Source organism: Eptatretus burgeri, chromosome 20 (genome assembly GCF_056783735.1).
Source record: "Eptatretus burgeri isolate ZD-2024b chromosome 20, Ebu_testis_v1, whole genome shotgun sequence".
Classification (NCBI taxonomy): Eukaryota; Metazoa; Chordata; class Myxini; order Myxiniformes; family Myxinidae; genus Eptatretus; species Eptatretus burgeri.
The window spans coordinates 482,063-502,858 of NC_140980.1; the positions used below are offsets into that span (position 1 = coordinate 482,063).

The 20,796-nt window shown below is 50.1% G+C and overlaps 2 protein-coding genes across 11 annotated transcripts in view; one reads left to right on the forward strand and one right to left on the reverse strand.

The window, feature by feature from the left end:
- LOC147008230 (uncharacterized) overlaps positions 1–722 on the reverse strand; it is a 70,124-nt gene extending 69,402 nt beyond the window's left edge. For 2 of the 3 annotated variants that reach the window (XM_085865209.1, XM_085865199.1), the window contains exon 1: positions 588–722. The gene's annotated coding sequence lies outside the window, so the exon portion shown is untranslated. Of the gene's footprint in view, positions 1–577 lie in introns of all 3 variants that reach the window. The other variant, XM_085865200.1, reaches the window with a different exon arrangement.
- On the forward strand, positions 1–20,449 carry LOC147008232 (polypyrimidine tract-binding protein 1-like). Of its 8 annotated transcripts, XM_085865213.1 has the most exons (13): positions 1–140; positions 290–422; positions 593–623; positions 753–825; positions 942–1,117; positions 3,319–3,465; positions 3,585–3,752; positions 5,006–5,116; positions 5,212–5,398; positions 6,498–6,545; positions 6,654–6,787; positions 7,896–7,929; positions 19,713–20,448. In XM_085865213.1, the coding sequence occupies exons 1-13, from the start codon at positions 101–103 to the stop codon at positions 19,850–19,852; spliced, it is 1,422 nt and encodes a 473-aa protein (XP_085721339.1). In that variant the 5' UTR covers positions 1–100; the 3' UTR covers positions 19,853–20,448. The 8 variants fall into 8 exon arrangements, with proteins under 8 accessions (XP_085721339.1, XP_085721336.1, XP_085721338.1 ...); XM_085865210.1 differs by having other exon boundaries at positions 593–825; XM_085865214.1 differs by having other exon boundaries at positions 126–346.
- Positions 20,450–20,796: the final 347 nt, after the last annotated feature.

Genomic DNA, 20,796 nt, shown 5'->3' on the forward strand with positions numbered 1-20,796 from the left:
ACGAGCGCGTCACATTTTTTTTTTATTCGTTCGTTCCAAAGTTCTTCTACTTTTGAGAACTATCTGCTTATTTTATCGTAAAAAAAAACATTTATTTTGAATGTTTAATTTCCTCACACGGCCCTGCGCTGCAGCCGGAGGTAAGCGGTGTATGGTGGCAGCACTGTTCAGTCGGGCTGGAATTTATGCTCTCACGTCCGGTTCGAACTGCAGTACATTTTGAAAAATGTAAAAACATTTTAAACATGAGGTACATTTATTTATTTTTTCCGTCGTCGTCGTGCTTCAGAGAATCAGTATTCGAGTCAAAAAGCGCGAAGACTGACGTCATCGTCTCCCGAAACACGTGAGGTCCCAATTCCCGCCTTTTCTGCGCCACCTCATGATGAAGTAAAGGAGGAGAGCTGTGGAAGAGGAGGAAAGTGAGAAAGGAGAGTTCGGTTCGGGGACGACGATCCAACTCGTTTTTTATGTCCTTTTAAAGAAATTAAACAAAACTATCGAAGAATGATTGTTTGCTGAATGTGATTTATTTTTTTAATGAGGTATTAATTTTTCAAACTTGCACCTCCTTCACCTTTTTTTACCTCAGGGTTGCGTCGGATCCAGTCGTTGGTGCCAAGGTGAGGAGGCCTGAGGTGGAACTACTCGTGGAATCTTCTTCAGCGCGTCCTCCCCACGATCTCCATCTCCTGTTTCCCCATTTATTATATACTTCCTTCTCTCCTTCCGTTCCTCCTCTCCCTCTCCAGAGAGGATCCGATGAACTGTTTTGTGCTTCTTCTTCTTCAAACCTCTCAGCAATGACGGCAGTGGGAGATCCCGGTAGGATTCTTCTTCTTCCGTTCTGTTTTTCCACCCTCTCTTGCTTCTCCCAAAATCACAAACTATCCCTTCAAACATCACCTCTACACCCACTCCGACTCTGTTCTTTCCTCCAGATTGTGAGAGCGTGAGTAAAACACCCAAGGCGGGTGGTCAAGCGGCGGATCTTCGTCCTTCGAGAGTCCTTCACCTGCACAGATTACCTTGGAACGTCATACAGGAAGATGTTATCGCGCTGGCCTCTCCTTTTGGGAAGGTGACTAATCTACTGCTGCTGGAAAGTAGACGGCAGGTATGGTGATGGTCTTTCATGGCTGGTGAACTCGCTCTGAATGGTCATTGGTGTGTAATTACACTTAAAGAGCGATTTCTGATGACTTTACATTTCATGGGTAACCTCCACTTTTATCACTTGTTTGCTTGTCCTGGAATGTCACTCGTTTCACCTGACCTGAGCTGACCCTGAGCTCCTTGGACTTTTGGCTCCGCACCCTGGGCTTCCTGGAGAAAAATCCAGCCGCTCTGCTCGATACTCCGCCTTTAAAATCCACCTTTAACCCGGAAGGGTGTGATGTAAATTAAGAGTAAACGCACCTCGCCCGTAGTATCTCAGCTATCATCGAGGGCGTTTCCATTCCCATTGGACAAGACTTCGTCAAGTTTTGGTGAAAAATGTTAAAATGTCTATAATTATGTCATGACCTTAAAACGAGGTCAAGGTCAAAAAAAAAGTCAACCCTGCACATTTTCTGTTCACATTGTTGATGCAAAATGTAAGGAGAAGGGCACTCGGTAGAGAGCATACCTCCGCCACGCAATGCCTGATCCACGAGAACGTATCTGGCCCAAAACATTTTTCAGATATCGTGCTTTATATCGTTTTTGGCCCGATCTCTCAATGGTGAAGAATCGGTTAAGAAATTAAATAATTCTTGTATCCAGACACGGATACGGATGTTCAACAAAATCGAATCAGTTCGTCTTTGTCACACACCTAACCTTCCCACCAAATTTCATCTGGATCCGTCCACAAATTTTTGAGATATCCTGTACAGACAGACAAGCAAACAAACAGGTGTGAAAATAACCACCTTCACCTACGGTGGTGGAGGTAATTACGAAGATTGATCCGGCTTAGAAATTGATCCGGCTCTGAAATTGAGACTGCTCAGAAATTGAACCGGCTCGGAAATTTATCCGGCTCGGAAATTGACACGGCTCGGAAATTATTCCAGCTCGGAAATTGGAACGGCTCGGAAATTGATCCGGCTCGGAAATTGAAACGGCTCGGAAATTGATCCGGCTCGGAAATTGACACGGCTCGGAAATTGGAACGGCTCGGAAATTGACATGACTCAGAAATTGATCCGGCTCGGAAATTGACATGGCTCGGGAATTGATCTGACTCAGAAATTGGTCCGGCTCGGAAATTGACATGACTCGGAAATTGACACGGCTCGGAAATTGGAACGGCTCGGAAATTGACATGACTCAGAAATTGATCCGGCTCGGAAATTGACATGGCTCGGGAATTGATCCGACTCAGAAATTGGTCCGGCTCGGAAATTGACATGACTCGGAAATTGATCCGGCTCGGAAATTGACATGGCTTGGAAATTGATCCGGCTCGGAAATTGACGACTCGGAAATTGACATGGCTCGGAAATTGATCCGGCTCGGAAATTGACACGGCTCGGAAATTGACACGGCTAGGAAATTGACATGGCTTGGAAATTGATCTGGCTCGGAAATTGACACTGCTCGGAAATTGATCCGGCTCAGAAATTTACACTGCTTGGAAATTGATCCGGCTCGGAAATTGACATGGCTCGGAAATTGATCCGGCTCGGAAATTGACACTGCTCAGAAATTGATCCGGCTCGGAAATTTACACTGCTTGGAAATTGATCCGGCTGGGAAATTGATCCAGCTCAGAAATTTACACTGCTCGGAAATTGATCCGGCTTTGGAAATTAGGAGCGCAGGAAGAATAAATAAATGGCTGGTTATATTCCTTCCCGGGATCCATCCATCCATCCATCGGAACCATACTCTGTACAGAGCGTCGGTGCTGCCGAAGCAGTTTCCTTGGCTATTGGGCACAATCCTGGACGAGTCGCCACTCCGACGCAGGATACTCGAATGACTCGATCATCCCCAGCAAGCTGGTGCTCATTTTGCCGACCTCCGAAGGATGGCAGGCTGAGTCACTCCCTGGTGAAGTAATTCAGCGGGCAACGAGGCTTGAACTCGGGACCCTTGGATCCCAAGTCGCCACCCTAACCACTGAGCCAACACCAGGCTCATTGCTGGGATCCAGAAGCTTTTATACAAAATAAGCCGGAGGTACTGCTTTCAGCACGTATACGTGTACCACCCGCCGTTATGGAGAGCCGAGGGTTGAGACGGATGCTGAGATATGAGGGAAATGCCTGTGGATCGTTTCTGGTTGTGTTGTTGATTTGTGCTTTAAGATGACTTGCGATCTTGCAGGCGTTTCTCGAGATGTGTTCCGAAGAAGTTGCCGCGGAAATGATCCGTTCTCATTCGTCAGTTTCTTTCCGCATCCGGGGTAACCACATTCACCTGCAGTACTCCAACCGTAAGGAGGTGAAGATTGAGAATCCAAGTCAACAAACTGTAAGTTTGATTTCCTTGTGTTGATGTGAGCTCGTGTTTATTTCTTCCTCCCCCAACTTGCCCCCAATATTTAGATCTCAGTCTCTGACCGTTTTTATGTTCCTTGTGTTTTCCATTAGAGAGCAAACGCTGCACTCCAGACTGTGAGCACACTCCAGACTGTGAGTGGCGTAGTCACTTTGGAAGGTGCATTTGGAGATGCAGCACCAGCTGTTCATGCCAGTCCTGTTCTGCATGTCTTTGTAGAAAATTTGTTCTTCCCCATAAGTCTGGATGTTTTGCACCAGGTACCACAAGGGATGAAGGACTGGGGTGGGTGGGGGTTGGGGTTTCTTGTAACATGTGTCGTAACTGAACAAATCTTTTCTCGATGAATTTTCATTTCGACAAAGTCGCCGGAGGCATTATGTTTTTGGTTGTCTATTTATAATGATGTAAAGTCTATTTATAATGATTATATAATATATACAACTATTTATAATGATGTAAAGATGAACTGATTCGATTATGGGGGCAAGAGGTCAAAGGTCAGAGGTCATGTCAGATAAAAATGTGATAACATGAGACCAGCCGAAGGGATTCGAATCAAACTCGGTACAAGTATGTATGACGATGTAAAGATGAACTGATTAGATTTTTGTGTCAAGAGATCAAAGGTCAGAGTTTATGTTGCATAAAAATTACTCTGAACATTTAACCTGGTGTTGGCTTAGCGGTTCGGGTGGTGGCTTGGGATCCTCGCATCCTGACATCAAGCCCCGTTGGCTGCTGAATTAACACCAGGGGGTTGGCTAGCTTTCTCCATACCCGCGAGTGAGAATGCTACCAAATTTGGGTGACAACATTAGGATAGGGTCTTCATGTTAAATTGCGGTCATGCCGATCACATGACCGGAAGTGTGTCAAAATGGCGTAACTAGTCAAATTTTTGGAAAATCACATAAATTCCTGCAAAAATCTTCCAAAAAAAACCTGTCAGAATGCGACCAAATTTGGGTTACAACATTTAGCCAGGGCCCAGAGAAGCTGCCGGTCCGGTGATCCTATTTTTTTCATACGCGCTTGTATTCACACATACGCTTATTATCCACATCCGACTGTATGTCAAGATGGTAAAAAATATTTTTAATGCCCACATTTCTATCTGGTGTGGCCCATCATGAGTTCCCTTCCAAACATCCTTATTGCCTGAAGTGAGTCATCCTGACCGAGGCATACCAAAAACTTTAAAACGGTTCAAAGAGTGTTAAATAAACCTTTTCTTGATGCTCAACATTTTAAAAAGTACAGCACGGACATGCAACCATCGCACAGGCTTGAAACGTCCAATGGCTTACTTCTGGGTTGAAGTTCCTTGTCAGGGAACTTGTATTATTCGGGTTTACTGGGGTGTCCAGAGCAGGAATAACGGAGGGAAGGAATGTTGGATGTAACGTCACCGACCTTTCAAACCAATCGATGAGGTTGTTCGCTCGATTAAATGATCTAATCGGTGATGTGGAATAATTTTAAGATTCAGTGCTTTGAATTTGCTTTGCAGATATTCTCCACGTTTGGAACAGTCCTGAAAATCATCACTTTCACGAGAAATTACCAGTTTCAGGCACTCCTGCAGTACGCCGATGCTCAGCATGCTCAGCAAGCAAAATTTGTGAGTCGATCCAAATAAATATACACCGCCTCCACCATTCCTGTGTCCGCCCGATGACTCCTTGCATTTTGAACTTGTCTCTCCGTTCCACACAGTCATTGAACGGCCGGAACATCTACAACACCTGTTGCACACTCAGCATTGAATCTTTCAAGGTTTTCAATTTGAACGTGAAATACAACAATGGTACATCCCGTGACTTCACCCGCCCTGAGCTGCCTCAACATGGAGGAGTTGGGGTTGTTGCTGCATTTCGACCTGCAACGGTAGTTGCTGCTTTCGGTGAGAGTGACCTGATTTGAGGCAAACTGATTGTTCAAAGAAAGCTTGGAAGTACTAAACTTCCACTTTTTTATTCCACCATATTAGTTAGAGGGGGCTTTCATTTTTGAAAATTAATGACAACCACATGGCAACAAATGCTCGGATGGGCATGTGGCACTCAATGGAATCCTTTCATATTCTCTCCTTGTCAAGGCTTGAGTTCCCCAAGGCAGTGTCCTCGGCCCAGTCCTATTCTCGATCTTTATCCATGATCTCTCTGACTCTGGAAAATTATCTTTCTGTGTTTGCTGATGACTCCATCGTCTGCCGTGACATCCCTCATCCTTCGGATGCGCAGGCAACAAACTCTTCCCTCTCTTTAGAGCTTAAAAAAAATCGCAAGTTGGTCAAACACTAGGGATATGTCTTTCAACCCTGACAAATCCCACACTCTCTCCGAAAGAACCGTCTGGCAACCCCTGACACCCCCTCTTCCATCCAAATTCTTAACAATCCTCTGGAGGAGGTTCAGGCATTCAAATTCCTGTCAGCCATGATCTTTCTTAGGCAAACCACATTTCAAAAACTTGGTCTCCAAAGCCAGCCGACTGGGCATCCTCCGTCGTACAAAGTCCTTCCTTGGCACACCTGGACTCCTATCCACCTACAAGGCCTTTATTGATGGAGTGCTGCTGCTCCTTTTCTGCGCTGGCTCCTCTTGCCTCACATCTTGCTGAGCTTGATGCCGTGGAAACCAAGGCCTTCAAGATCATTGGAATCTCCCACGCTGAAGCTGAGTCGATGGGTCGATCACTTCGCCATTGCAGACGGGTCGGTGATCTCTCTGTCCTTCACCACCTCGTTTCTGGTTTAGCATCCTCTGCTATTCCCGTGCGAGTACACTGAACGGATCAGAACGTCAACGGAACATCCTTGATCCGTTCAGTTTATTCGCTCTTCCACGAGCCTTGGCTGTATAGAACAACAAAAAAGTGAAGACAAAAGATCTGACGTCAGAGATCTGCATTTTTAGAACTTCAGCATTTAATTTCAGATCTAAAATGGCAAGTACCTCTTGTTCTTCGCTGTGAGTTTCTTATTTTTTACTGTTTGACAGAGCCACATGGAAGTAGTTTTCCAGCAGCAACTGGCTTCCCTCAATCTGGTGGGTAACTGTTTGTTGGCCGCGTTTACCTTCACTCACCTGGCCATATTGTCCTGCATTTCCTGCACTAAACAGCACTCTTCAGCGATTATTTATATCTGCTTCCAGGGCTCAATGGTCCCGGAATATGTTTGGGCCCCCCCGCTGCAGCTGCTGTCGTTGGAGTTATCGTCTCTTCTGCTCTTGTGCCTCCTCTCCCAACCGACAACTCTGTCCTCTTGGCTTTAAATCTGAACGATGAGGTGGGAGATTGAGGGATCATCGGTTCATCGGATAGTTTGTACTTTATTTAAATAAAAGGTGAACATATTTGTACATGTGCATGCATCACGTGATTTATACCTGGAAAACTTGGTTAAAAAATATTATTCTTTCCTGGCTTGGTTAAGTGCGATGAGAGACAAACAACATTATAATCTTCACATGCAGTTACCGTTGACTAATTATGAACACAAATTGGCTTCTGACTGCGGTTGTGTGAAACCGGCTGAAATTAAAACAAATAAACATGGACAAAAAAAAATGTTTCAAAGAAAGAACACCACGAGATGAAGAGAACATCTGCTTGTGGATTGATACGAGGTGTTGGATAAAGAGTGGCCGCAGATGGCGGTTGCGCGAGTGGTAGCCGCAAAGACTGGAAGGGTTGAAAGTTAGAGCGGGTCTGAAAACGAAGTCGGAAAAAATACCCCCTCACCCCAAACACCTCCTTCCACCCCTTTATGTTTGACGTCACCGCACGTCCATCTGCCCCATTTCACCCCCCTTTTAAACGACGTCTTCGACATTCGCTTTCCGCCCGATCCCTCTGAGCTGCAACAGCTTTGAACTTACTTCCACAATTTCCCTCGTGGTTGTTCAAAGCTTCCAATATATTCTGACTCTTCCAATTTTCTAGAACCTGATGGACTAACTTCCAGCTGTGATGAATTTCATCTTTTTATATACATTGCTGTGTCTGAATTGATGCGGCGCAGGCATGATGGGCTGAATGGCCTCAGTGTCATTTCCTTGTGTGTATCTTCATTGTTGTTCACATTTATTCCGCTTCAAACTTCCCTTTCATTAATTCTCTTGTCCAAAAATGTTGCTTCCTTAATTGTTATATTTTTATCTTTGTTGTTATTATTGTCTTTTTGAAAATTTATTTGATTGTTCCATACACTGACTGTTTCCATTTTCTCTCTTTCCATCCCCCATCGTTTTCTTCCGCCTCATTCCTTCCCACACTCCCTGTGTCATTTATTCCTGAAACCTTCTCTTGCCTCCACTCTGTCCCATTTCACCACCATCTGGCAACCCCTGACCCCCCCTCTCTGTGACCCCGTCCTCCAAATTCCATTTTTCAAGGTGGTCACACTTCAAAGTTTATTTATCCTCTTTGGTATGTTGCCTCAATTTCCATACTTTTACGATCTTGATGCAGATATTTATGCCTTGAACCATTTGTTGCTATTTTTATACTTGCACAACTGTTTTTTAACTGCTGTTGTGTGGTGGAAAACTCGAAACCTTACTCAAGTCGCTCCAGTTACGAAACAGGTTGAATCATTTATTTAATATCAGTCATAATTAAAACACGCCTTTTGAAGATAATTAATGGCCTTATTTAATTATATCGTTTGTCAAGGTGCATCCTCGGACACCCCCCCCCCCCCGCTGGGGTCTGAAGGTGAAACCTCAGATGCCTCGCTCTCCCTTGCTGGGGTCTGAAGGTGAATCCTCGGACGCCTCGCTCTCCCCTGCTAGGGTCTGAAGGCGAATCCTCGGACGCCTCGCTCTCCCCTGCTGGGGTGTGAAGGCGAATCCTTGGACGCTTCGCTCTCCCCTGCTGGGGTCTGAAGGTGAATCCTCGGTCACCTCGCTCTCCCCCGCTGGGGTCTTCAGGCGCTTCCTCGGACACCTCGCTCTCCCCCGCTAGGGTCTGAAGGCGAATCCTCGGTCACATCGCTCTCCCTCGCCATTTTGTCTTAATTCGCCATTTTGTTTGACAAGTGTTCTCGTTTTCATATTCGGAGCTTGGAGCGATTTCATGCATTATATTGTTGCGGATTCGCGCCCGCCGGCGTGCTGACGGCCACGTAACTCGAATCGCGGCACGTCGCCCACCGGACGGACAATCCAGTCGTGACCCTCTCGGACTAACGCCGGGAACCAGTCACGGGTGGACCTTTCGGTCTCACCGCGATCGTGCCAATCGGCCCCCGCGTGGGATAGGGTTGCTCGCCAAATTCGACCTACCTAAGTACCCACACGGAGGGTAGACCGGGCGATCGCACCTCGCGGGCCACTTAAGCGACCCGTTCCGTACTATCGGGATAACCGAGCGGTGTTATTCGTCGGCCTCGACGGTTCTATTAATTATCGGGCGTCTTAGCCCACGACCAACCCTTTACGTGAAGCAAGATGGGGATTCAATGAAAGAAATGACGAAGCGAAGCAGGAAAACAGTTCAACAATAAGCACATTTATTCGCGATGAACGGAAAGCACACATATACAATTCCACCAAAAGCACATGTAAAAGAAGAAGACAAAAAGCAAATGCAACAATGCAGATCTATCCGACTACCGGTCACTCGGCAACACTTATACAATTTTACTTCACAGACGGCGCCGACAACACATATTCCCAAAGCAAAAGAAAAGAGAACCACCCTCCAGGATGAGGGGGGTAGGCGGGCCTGGGGCCGAGACCGTGTCGGGCCTACCCGTCTGATGATGAGACGCGAAGTGGCGGTGGTGCCTCAACTCCGCGGGCCTCGCGGACAGTGTCTGGTAGGGGGTGGGAAGGGGGCCCCCTTTTGTCGCACTATCTCAGCGCGGGGGGAAACAGGAGGGGGTTGCTGATGCTCGGGGAAAGGAGGATATAACCCTGCCTCAGGTCCCTCGGCGAGCGTCTCCTCCTCCACCTCGGTCGCGTTGCTGGCCTCTCTGTTGTGCAGCTCCCGGCACCGACGCGAGCACCCCCTCGTCCGCCCTCGCCGCCGTCACCTCTCCACAGCTCCGTCCTCTTCACTCCGACTAGTACCACTTCTTTCCAGCTCCACCGACGACTCTCTTGAATTCCGCACACTCAACTCAACTTCCAACTCAACTGCCCTCGACTGACGAACGCAGTCGTTTTTATAAGCCCCGTGGCTTCGCTCTTTCACCCTTGACCCTTTGCCTCCGACCCTTCACCTGGCTCCCCATTGGCCCGAGGAAAAGTGGGCGTGAATGCTTTTTGATCCATGAATTTGCATATAGCGACCGCCCTCCAACGCCCTGGAGGCGGGGCCAAATCGCCCCTCGCTCACCGATTGGACGGAACAAAAGTGGGCGTGAGTCGTTTTTGATCCGTTTTTCTGCGGAAAGTCCGTGATGTTTTTGAACACGCTGCTCGGTGCGCGCCCCGCACGAGTCCAGCATCGGTGCCCACGAGTGGCGCGAGATGACGGTGATGCGATGGTGGCGAGTTGTGACGGTAAAGGTCGTGGTGAAGCGGCGTTGTTGTTGTGATGGCCGCGTTGTGGTTGGTGGTTGTTGTGTGATGGCTGTTGAGACGTGGTTGGTGGTGGTAATAATGGCGGCTGGTCCAAAATAAAGATAGTAAAAGAAAAACGGCTATCCTGAAGAGTCGCAGCCCTCATGAATGACATTTATTCCCTCTAGACAACGGGTTTGGGCCTAACTACACATATACTTACCGAGATATCTCACCTAAGGGACCTGAATGGTGGTTTGTGAATTTCGTCAACCACAACACTACCCCCTCCCCTTTTTACAGACTCGTCCCGAGTCGTCAAATTTTCGTGTGCCATCATGTGTAGTTTTCCCCTAGTACATTTTACCTACGGATCCCTGAGTGCGACATTCATGGTATTCGTGTCCCCAAAATAAATAACCTAAGGGCTGAGTAACTACCTAAACAAACTCACTCACACGGACGACTTAAATAAAATTGCCGGCGCTAAGACAAACATGCCGGGGGCGCACTCATATTTACAGTACATCTTACCTTAACTTACAAATTTTACACTAAACCATGGCCCAGGATCAATGAACTCTGCAAAAAGAAAGCAGTTAACAGGGAGCCAGGCTGCTCGCATGCAGTCTCTGGCTCAAACAATGCAGGTGACAGGGAACGTGGCCGGCTGCTCACACGCAGTCCAAGGCGTTCCCTTTTTAACTGAACGCAGTGAACCACAACGGTGCATGGGCTGCACAAACGTAGTCTCCGTGCCAGCTCAAGTGGCACACGCAATGAACACACGGATGGATGGATGGATGCAAACACGGTGCATGGGCTGCACCAACGCAGTCTCCGTGCCAGCTCAAGTGGCACACGCAATGAGCACAACGGATGGATGGATGGACACAAACACGGTGCACGGGCCGCCACTGCAGGCCCGTGTTGTAGCTGCCAACAGGGCAGTTCTTGCAGCTTGCAAACTGTTGCTTTGATCCTGGCGCACATGGCAATGAACAGGGGGGGGGGGCAAAGCAAAAATTGAACGGGGGCTGGTGAACAGGGGCAGTGGGCATAGCATGGCAAAGGTGATCAGGCAAACACAGCCCGCAGAAGAAGAAGGCCGCTGCAGGCAAACACAGCCGGCAGATGAACTGGCCGGCACAGGCCTTGAAGAAAAACAGCCAGCCGGCAGATGAAGCGGGCCGGCACAGGCCTTGCAGCACAGCAGCTGCAGACGATCCAGCCGGCACAGGCCTTGCAGCACAGCAGCTGCAGATGAAGTTGGCCAGCCTTTGCCGTTCCATGGAGGTTGGTGGAGGGAGTGCGGTGGTGCTGGCCACTTGGAAGGCGGGCTCGGACCTACCTACCTGTCTCCCTCCCAACCTATCGCCTTTGCCTGTCACTGTACATACCCACTCCCTTAATTTGTCCAAACCCCAATTTAGCCCCAACTTATTTTTTTATTTTTACTTCCCCAGTATAAATCGTCCCCTCACCCCCTTTATCGTCCTTGTTCGGCGAACCTATCCTGTCACCTAGCCTACTCCCAACCCCTACGTTCCCTTCCCGGAGGGGAATAAGGGAGAGCTAACGTCCTGTGTCGAGGCCCAACGAAGCCTCAGAATGGCCTCCCCAGAGTTCGGCGATCTATAACCAAAGTGGGTCCAGCGGCCCACAACGACAGCGAGGGGATGGATGGTGCGGAGGGGTACATCTCCTAATCTACCCTAACCATTTAACTGTTAAACTACCCAGGGGCTTTCAACAAGCGCCTCTCGCTTAAACTATTGGTTCTAACAACCCAGATTCCCGTCGCCTGTGTTGGTGTCCTCACAATTCGGGCCTCGCCCCCCAATTTTCTCTCCGTGCCCTCACACGGTCTCATGGCTGGGACACGTGGCTCCCTTTAGCAGGCACGACCCTCTGCCGATTCTCCGACGATGGCACCCCCAGGCACTACACTGCCTCCGAGCCTACCAGCTCCCTAACACCGGGGAGTGCCCCCCATGGCACCTCCCCTGAAACGCACACGTGGCAGGCTGGCTTCCCGGGCCCCTTTCCGAGGGTCACCCGTGCCCACAACACTGCCCACGCGGCTAATGGCGCCCCGGGCCCCCGCACCAAGCAGGCGCACCCGTGCCCACTACGCTATCCCGGCCCCCCATGGGCCCTTGGCCTACCACGGCCGACTAGCCTGGTGCCCGGGGTACCCACTCAGCGATACTCACCTTTCGCAGCCTCGCTCCCAAGCCCGTCAACAGGGCTCCTGCACCCCTCCAAATGGGTTTCGAGCCTACACTCCCACCAACAACAAAACAACCTCCATTTTTCAATTTGACTAACCCCCCTAACTCAGTCTGCACTGACCCCGGGGTCCCTTGGGCGGGAGTCACTCCTCCCCCCAATCACTCATCGCACCATGCATTCCCCATTCGCTCCATACACACAGACCCGCTGGCCTCACTCACTCAACATGTCTTCACCTCATAACTCACCAACAACTCTTCAACACACTCACCACTGAACTCTGCCATCCTTCTATCTGCATCCCCTAACTAACTCGTGCTCCCACGTCGTCCCTTAAACTACAGCACGTTCCTTTTAACACTACGTAGCTAAGCTACGTCCCCTCTACACATTCACTGTCTGTCACTGTCTTCTAAATCATTTTATTTCCCATCCTAAATCTGGCTACAATCCCTCTACCTAATCCATTCCACGGACTCCATGAGGACTTACCCCCGCCCCATGGAGTCGGTCTAGCTCAGCTAACCCTTCCCCCTAACTAGTTTCCATCCTGTGCCCAGGTAAGGGGGTCTTCCACCCCTTGCCCAGGAATCCTGTGCACCCGAAAGTGAGGCTTGCTTTTTATTTTTTTTTTCCTTTACATGCGCAGCACCAGCGCGGCAACTCGCGCACTTTGCACCTGCCCGTGACGTCATGCAGCTGCACGTGTACCTCGTCCCTCCTTGGACGGTACCATCCGGCAGGGATACCCCTCCTGCCGGATTCCAACCCCACGTGCAGCCATGGCGTCACCGTGCGCATAAAAAAAAAACACAAGCCCCACGTCTCGAGGGGTTCCCCACGCGAACACATGTGCTTTGCCCGTTGGAGCTTAACACACACGATCGCGTGGAGAACCCGTCCGGTCCAAATCCGTAGTCCTGCCTAAACTTTGTCCGTCCGCGGGATCGGCAAATCCACCGCGTGCGTTTCCGGACCGGGCCTTCACTCTCGCAAGCGAGCACGTGGTGGCCTCGTGCGTTGCACAGCACAGACCTCGTGCTCACTGCTGGGTGAACCCGGCACGGTCCCCGAAACAACTACAGCCGCTACTCGGCTTTCTTTCTTCTGTCGCCGTCGTCGCCATTCAACACACGCACTCCCGCGTGTCACGACGCTAACACTCCATTCCATTACTTTCACACCGGGAGACGCGGCTGCGTGCTCCCGCATGCCAACCGACATCTCCCTCACATACCGCTCTCTCACACACATGGTCTCCCTTGCACTCGGCCGTTCACTCACGCATGCTACCTCCCTCGCACACGTGGCTCCACGCACTCGCGGCCTTTCACTCACTCGTGCCTCACTCACACACGCGGGGGCACTCACCCGCGGTGCCTCATCCACACTGGCCGTTTCATCCACACACACGGCCTCACTCACACACGGTGCCTCACCCACACACGCGGGGGCACTCACCCACGGTGCCTCGTCCACACTGGCCGTTTCATCCACACACACGGCCTCACTCACACACGCGGGGGCACTCAACCGCGGTTCCTCACTCATACACCGTGCCTCACTCACACACGCGGGGGCACTCAACCGCGGTGCCTCATCCACACTGGCCGTTTCATCCACACACACGGCCTCTTCCACTTGCGGTGTCCCTTTTACACACGGCGTGCTGGGAAGCACGTACTCCGACACAATCGCCACCACACCACTCACACACGGGCTCGCTTCCACACACGGGGACGCACTCACACCTTGCACCACACACACAGGGACAACCACAGTGGGGATTCGTGTCCCCACAAGGGTCTCCGGGGCCTCTATACCCCCCAAGCTCTCCGTGCACCTGTCCACAGCACTCGTCCCCTCAACCTCGCAAAGCACGACCGAACCCACCTGGTCGTGACTCACCTCAAGGGGGCATACTCCCTCCCCTCGTTCCTGGAGGAGGCCATCCAGCTGCTCGCACCGGGTCCCTGCACGGTCCGCCAGCTCAACCTCATCGTCCTCCACTACCTCTGTGTGTGTGTTCGTCTCTAACCTTGTCCAATTCATGCAGTCTCTCCTCTATTTTTTCTGTCTGCCGTGTCTCTATACATTTATAAGTTTCTGTTGTCCCCTCCTGTCTATTAGTCTCCGCTTCTTTCTGGCGTCTTTCCCTTATCTTTATGTAGGTCAACCTTGCTTTCTCTTTAAGTCGCTCCCGTCCTTCCCTGTTTTTCACTCCTTGCTCTTTCACGATCTCCGCGTACCTCATCCTTGCTTTCCGTATTAATTGTTCTTTTCTCTCCCTCGCAATTACTTTCACCTCGTCTCTTGTCTCCCGAATTACTTTTTCCTTACCCGCCTCCACCGCGGGTCCGACAGCCGTTGCACCCCCTTCCAGCTCGTTCGTTCCTACACTTGGAGTCGCCATTTTAAGCTCCCTGCTAAAGGCATTCATGCCCGCCTGCAGGCATCGGCCCATGTTCTGCGTCTCACCCCGGAGCTTTTTAGTTTCTTCCTTCATTTGCTTGTTCATTCCTTTCATTTCGTTTTTCATTTCATTCGTGTTTGTATCCATCTTTTCGTTCATGCCTTTCATTTCGTTTTTCATTTCATTTGTGTATGTATCCATCTTTTCGTTCATTTGCTTGATCATGTTCGCTGTCATTTCCGCATACATTTTTGCCAGCATGGTGAATAGCTGGGCCATGTCGGGTGCGCTTGGGTGAGCCGTTTCGGCAGGGGTTGGGGGGTTTTGGTGGAGAGGGGGAGGGGAGGTGTCATACACCGCGGCCGCTGCCGCACCTATTTCGGGCTCTGGGTTCAGTTGGGCGAGTTCGTTTTCCTGTACAATTAACATTTCCTGCACGGGGATTTCATCCTGAGCCATGGATTCTACACATTCTACATCCATTTCTAATACCCCCGGCTCCCGCTCGCCTTGAGACGCCATCTTGCTTCTCTTAAAGGGTTAATTTAACTCGCTCGTAATTTGGAGGGAATCGGGGGTCGCTCCTCTCACCCCTGGACCGATTCCCGTGAATTTAATTGGAGACAGGAGAGCCCGTTTTCCCGTTCTCCAATACCGGTGCCGCGAGGAGGGCGATGGGTTTGTATCCCACTCCTGACACCAGTGTTGCGGATTCGCGCCCGCCGGCCTGCTGACGGCCACGTGACTCGAATCGCGGCACGTCGCCCACCGGACGGACAATCCAGTCGTGACCCTCTCGGACTAACGCCGGGAACCAGTCACGGGTGGACCTTTCGGTCTCACCGCGATCGTGCCAATCGGCCCCCGCGTGGGATAGGGTTGCTCGCCAAATTCGACCTACCTAAGTACCCACACGGAGGGTAGACCGGGCGATCGCACCTCGCCGCAGGTCGACTTCGGACACGGGCCACTTAAGCGACCTGTTCCGTACTATCGGGATAACCGAGCGGTGTTATTCGTCGGCCTCGACGGTTCGATTAATTATCGGGCGTCTTAGCCCACGACCAACCCTTTACGTGAAGCAAGATGGGGATTCAATGAAAGAAATGACGAAGCGAAGTGGGAAAACAGTTCAACAATAAGCACATTTATTTCGCGATGAACGGAAAGCACACATATACAATTCCACCAAAAGCACATGTAAAAGAAGAAGACAAAAAGCAAATGCAACAATGCAGATCTATCCGACTACCGGGCACTCGGCAACACTTATACAATTTTACTTCACAGACGGCGCCGACAACACATATTCCCAAAGCAAAAGAAAAGAGAACCACCCTCCAGGATGAGGGGGTAGGCGGGCCTGGGGCCGAGACCGTGTCGGGCCTACCCGTCTGATGATGAGACGCGAAGTGGCGGTGGTGCCTCAACTCCGCGGGCCTCGCGGACAGTGTCTGGTAGGGGGTGGGAAGGGGGCCCCCTTTTGTCGCACTATCTCAGCGCGGGGGGAAACAGGAGGGGGTTGCTGATGCTCGGGGAAAGGAGGATATAACCCTGCCTCGGGTCCCGCGGCGAGCGTCTCCTCCTCCACCTCGGTCGCGTTGCTGGCCTCTCTGTTGTGCAGCTCCCGGCACCGACGCGAGCACCCCCTCGTCCGCCCTCGCCGCCGTCACCTCTCCACAGCTCCGTCCTCTTCACTCCGACTAGTACCACTTCTTTCCAGCTCCACCGACGACTCTCTTGAATTCCGCACACTCAACTCAACTTCTAACTCAACTGCCCTCGACTGACGAACGCAGTCGTTTTTATAAGCCCCGTGGCTTCGCTCTTTCACCCTTGACCCTTTGCCTCCGACCCTTCACCTGGCTCCCCATTGGCCCGAGGAAAAGTGGGCGTGAATGCTTTTTGATCCATGAATTTGCATATAGCGACCGCCCTCCAACGCCCTGGAGGCGGGGCCAAATCGCCCCTCGCTCACCGATTGGACGGAACAAAAGTGGGCGTGAGTCGTTTTTGATCCGTTTTTCTGCGGAAAGTCCGTGATGTTTTTGAACACGCTGCTCGGTGCGCGCCCCGCACGAGTCCAGCATCGGTGCCCACGAGTGGCGCGAGATGACGGTGATGCGATGGTGGCGAGTTGTGACGGTAAAGGTCGTGGCGGTTGTGGTGAAGCGGCGTTGTGGTTGGTGGTTGTTGTTGTGATGGCCGCGTTGTGGTTGGTGGTTGTTGTGTGATGGCTGTTGAGACGTGGTTGGTGGTGGTAATAATGGCGGCTGGTCCAAAATAAAGATAGTAAAAGAAAAACGGCTATCCTGAAGAGTCGCAGCCCTCATGAATGACATTTATTCCCTCTAGACAACGGGTTTGGGCCTAACTACACATATACTTACCGAGATATCTCACCTAAGGGACCTGAATGGTGGTTTGTGAATTTCGTCAACCACAACAATATGTTGCGATTTTCCACGATCCACTCTCACCGACTGATTAAAGCACATAATCGAAATGTAATTTGAGTTTGGAGGATCGGATAACGTGGACTAAATAACTCGAAATCTGGAGTGAAACATGAAAATGTTACGAAATCGGCGACGTTTCGTGTTTTTTTTTTTGTGGGTATGTGTCATTTCCAATTAGCTTTCTATCACTTGCCAAGCCAACCGTTCCTGATCAACTATTTAATTGGAGTGCCTGCATAAGTGCTTAAGCCATTTGCCGAGTGCCCAACAGTTGATAGCAGCACAGTTTCGTGTCCCGATCGGGACGTACAGTAGGCAGTTGCTCCAAGGTCGGGGTACGTGGACAGCACACACGTACGTGGTACATATGGGTAGATTTGGATCTGTAAAGGGACTCTCCGTGAGTGTGTGTACACGTCTTCATGCCTGGTTACGGGCACTGTCGTGGCAAAGTTTCATTCCACATCTTATGATGATGGTGGGTGGTGGAGGTTTTAACTTTTAACCTCAGCAGCCACCGTACGAGCGATCACGTTTTCCTTTGTCCTCGTGACCGTTTCTTCAGCAATTGGTTATTTTATATGAATCGGGTGTGCTTTGGAAAGGTTACGTGATTTCTCTTTGTGAGTTTCAAAGCAAAATATATTTGATAGCACTCGATTTCCAAGCCGTTTACCGTGTTGACGTGTTTTCTAAATTAGAGCCAAATTTTTTCCACCCGTCACATGACGATTGGCAGCTGTTCATGAAGATTAATGTTTGTGCAAATCTCCTTGAAACATCTATAAAGGAACGTTGTTTTTTAATTTGTGTTTTGAAATTCCCCAAAAACAAATGTGAAAACTACTCAAGGTTTTTGGGTTGTATACAGTACAAACTGTACTCGGTAATCACACTGACTCCAAACAGCCGATGACCGAAAAACTTGCAGATGTCGGCCGAGCACTAATATATCGTGTGTGTGTGTGTGTGTGTTTTGCTGATAAAGCATACCATATTCTCTCTGTTAACTTCCCTTCCTCACCCCTCTCCCTCTTTGTCCCATCTTTGCTCCACCCCCTCCGAGTACAGTGCAGCACCCTCATCCTCCACCTCTCTCTGTCTCTCTCTCTAACTCCAGGCATATCCGGACGGTGGCTATCTCCAGATGTGTCCAGACAGACCCTCCCCTCACGCTGCCTTCCCTTCCTCATATTCCAGCTCCAAATATACAACATATTCCTTCCCCTCCCTTCATGCTGCCTTCCCTTCTCCCACCCTTCCTCACTCCCCCACCCCTCCTCGCTTCCCCCTTCTTCCTCGCTCACCCGCCTTCCTCGCTCCCCCATCCCTCTCTCTTCCCCCTCTTTTTCTCCCATCCCCCCCTCCTCCCTTCGTATTCGCATCAGTGAAGTGACGGGTGGTATTTGCTACTTTCAAATTTCGTCCTCGACAAGCTCTCTAACGCCAACGTCATTCGGCAGCCTTCCTGCTTCTGTCTCTTACGCTCTAATAATCCCCTTGTCCATGTGGATTCCCAACGGAAAATCCAGCAACCGTGGCCTCCATGCCCATTGCTCACGGTGCGAGACCCTTACAGAGCCCACACGAGACCTGTTGATATTCTGCAGGCACCACGCCCACCTCGGCCATGTTCCTCCCACGAGCTGTGCACTCCGAACAGCACATCGGTACTGTGGTGTGTTTTGAAATCCCCACCGCGCCAGTGTTCCACGCGGAGTGCTCGCGACATCGTTTCACCACGTGACCCCTCCATCCACGTCTTCGTGCCCCTGCCTCTCCGCCAATTTTTGCGTGGGACACATTGCGAATTTACCTCGAGCATTCCACACACGGGCGACGCGACCTCGACCGGCAGCTTGGTCAGGCACCGAAGTGTACGTTTCACACACCGGCGGTTCGGTGTCAGACACGCACACCATTGTTACGGCACCGGAATCGGGCATAAGCAGTTCACCTGCGGGTTCCATCCCGGATTTTGTCGGGCCCCCTTCAAAATTTTTTTTAAAAACCGATACAGAGGTCTCCGTATTTTCGTCAGACGAATTATACATGTAGATTCGTTTAACACACTTCATTTGGATGGGGTGTGGCCAACACTTCTGTGTTCATGAACGTCATTACCACGATTATGATTATGTAAATTGCTCCCAAAGCAGTTTATTTTACAAGGGAGGTGTCACTGTCTATGGCAATGGCATACCGGGGAATCACCCCGAGTGGCTTGGAGGGAAACACACAATAATGTTGCCCCCGGTGGTTTATCTTCACAAACAATCATAACGTGAAACAAAATATTGAAGGAATAATTTCAGGCCCCAATTAGGTCTGGGCCCGTGGGTAGTTACCCCGCTTGTCCACCACTCACCCCCCCCCCCCGTCCTTCTCAGCACCCCTGCTTTCACCAAGTCTTTCTCAAGACTGCGTGAGGTAAGTATTCCATGAATACCATCTTGTTGTTTTGAGATTGTGATGTTTACAAACAAACATTTCTCAACTCAATCAGAAAAGTAAAATATTAAAAATATATCATGTGACCGTTTAACCCTTAATGTACATGTAATTTTCTTTAATTCCACCTACAATCCCACACAGGAGTCTATGGAGATGTGCTGCGAGTGAAATTCCTACGCCACAGGAAAGACAGAGCTCTGATTCAGATGTCTGATTCAGTTCAGGCTCAGCTTGGTAGGTTTGTATTTATTCGTTCTATCTTCACGATAAGGCCCAAGTGACATGGAGTTTTGATATACAGCAGACCCTCCCGTTGGTGGGGGTTACGTTCTCGAAAAACCCCGCGTCGGGCAAAACTGCGATGCGTAAAGTTTGGACCTTATGGGGAAAAAATGGTTCGGGGAACTAACTCTAAAATGCATCGACTTTTTTAACCCAAACTGCAGTGGTAACGAGGACACCCGGTAGAGCGCATACCACTGCCAGGCTGAATCGTTTATGTTTCGTATCCCACTGACTGGCCGGATCTGGATTCGGACATGAACTAAAATTTCGTACCGACGCAAAGTGGTCGCAGTGATGCACTGCTCCGGCGCATGCTCCCATACCTGACCTGACCTGGTTGTGCATTTCACAGCGAAGACTCAACCATGGCACCGAGGAGCTTTAAAAACACCTTTTGGATAAAGTTGTGGAAAGGCAGAGATGAGGGGGTGGATATAAAAATATTTCAAAGACCTTGATCCCTTGGAGCACAGTCAAGACAATCATTAAGTGGAAGGTGTATGGGACTACCAAGACGCTGCCGATATCAGGCCATCCCTCCAAACTGGATTACCAAGCAATGAGGAGACTGATCAGAGAGGCCACCAAGAGGCTAACAGTCACTTTGAAAGAGCTGCAGGCCTTTACGGCAAAAACTGATCACTGTGTGCATGTGACAACAATATCCCAAGCACTCCACAATTCTGGCCCATACTGTAGGGGGGGGGGGAAGAAGGAAGCCATTACTCAAAAAAGCCCACCTTGAGTCCTGTTTGAGGTGTACAAAAAAAACCACTCCAGAGATTATGAAGCCATGTGGAAAAAAGTTTTGTTATTTGATGAAACCAAGATGGAAACTTTTGGCTGAAATGAAAAACGTTACATTTGACGCATACTCAACAAAGCACATCAGCCAAAGAACACCATCCCTACTGTGAAGCATGGTGTTGGCAGCATCATG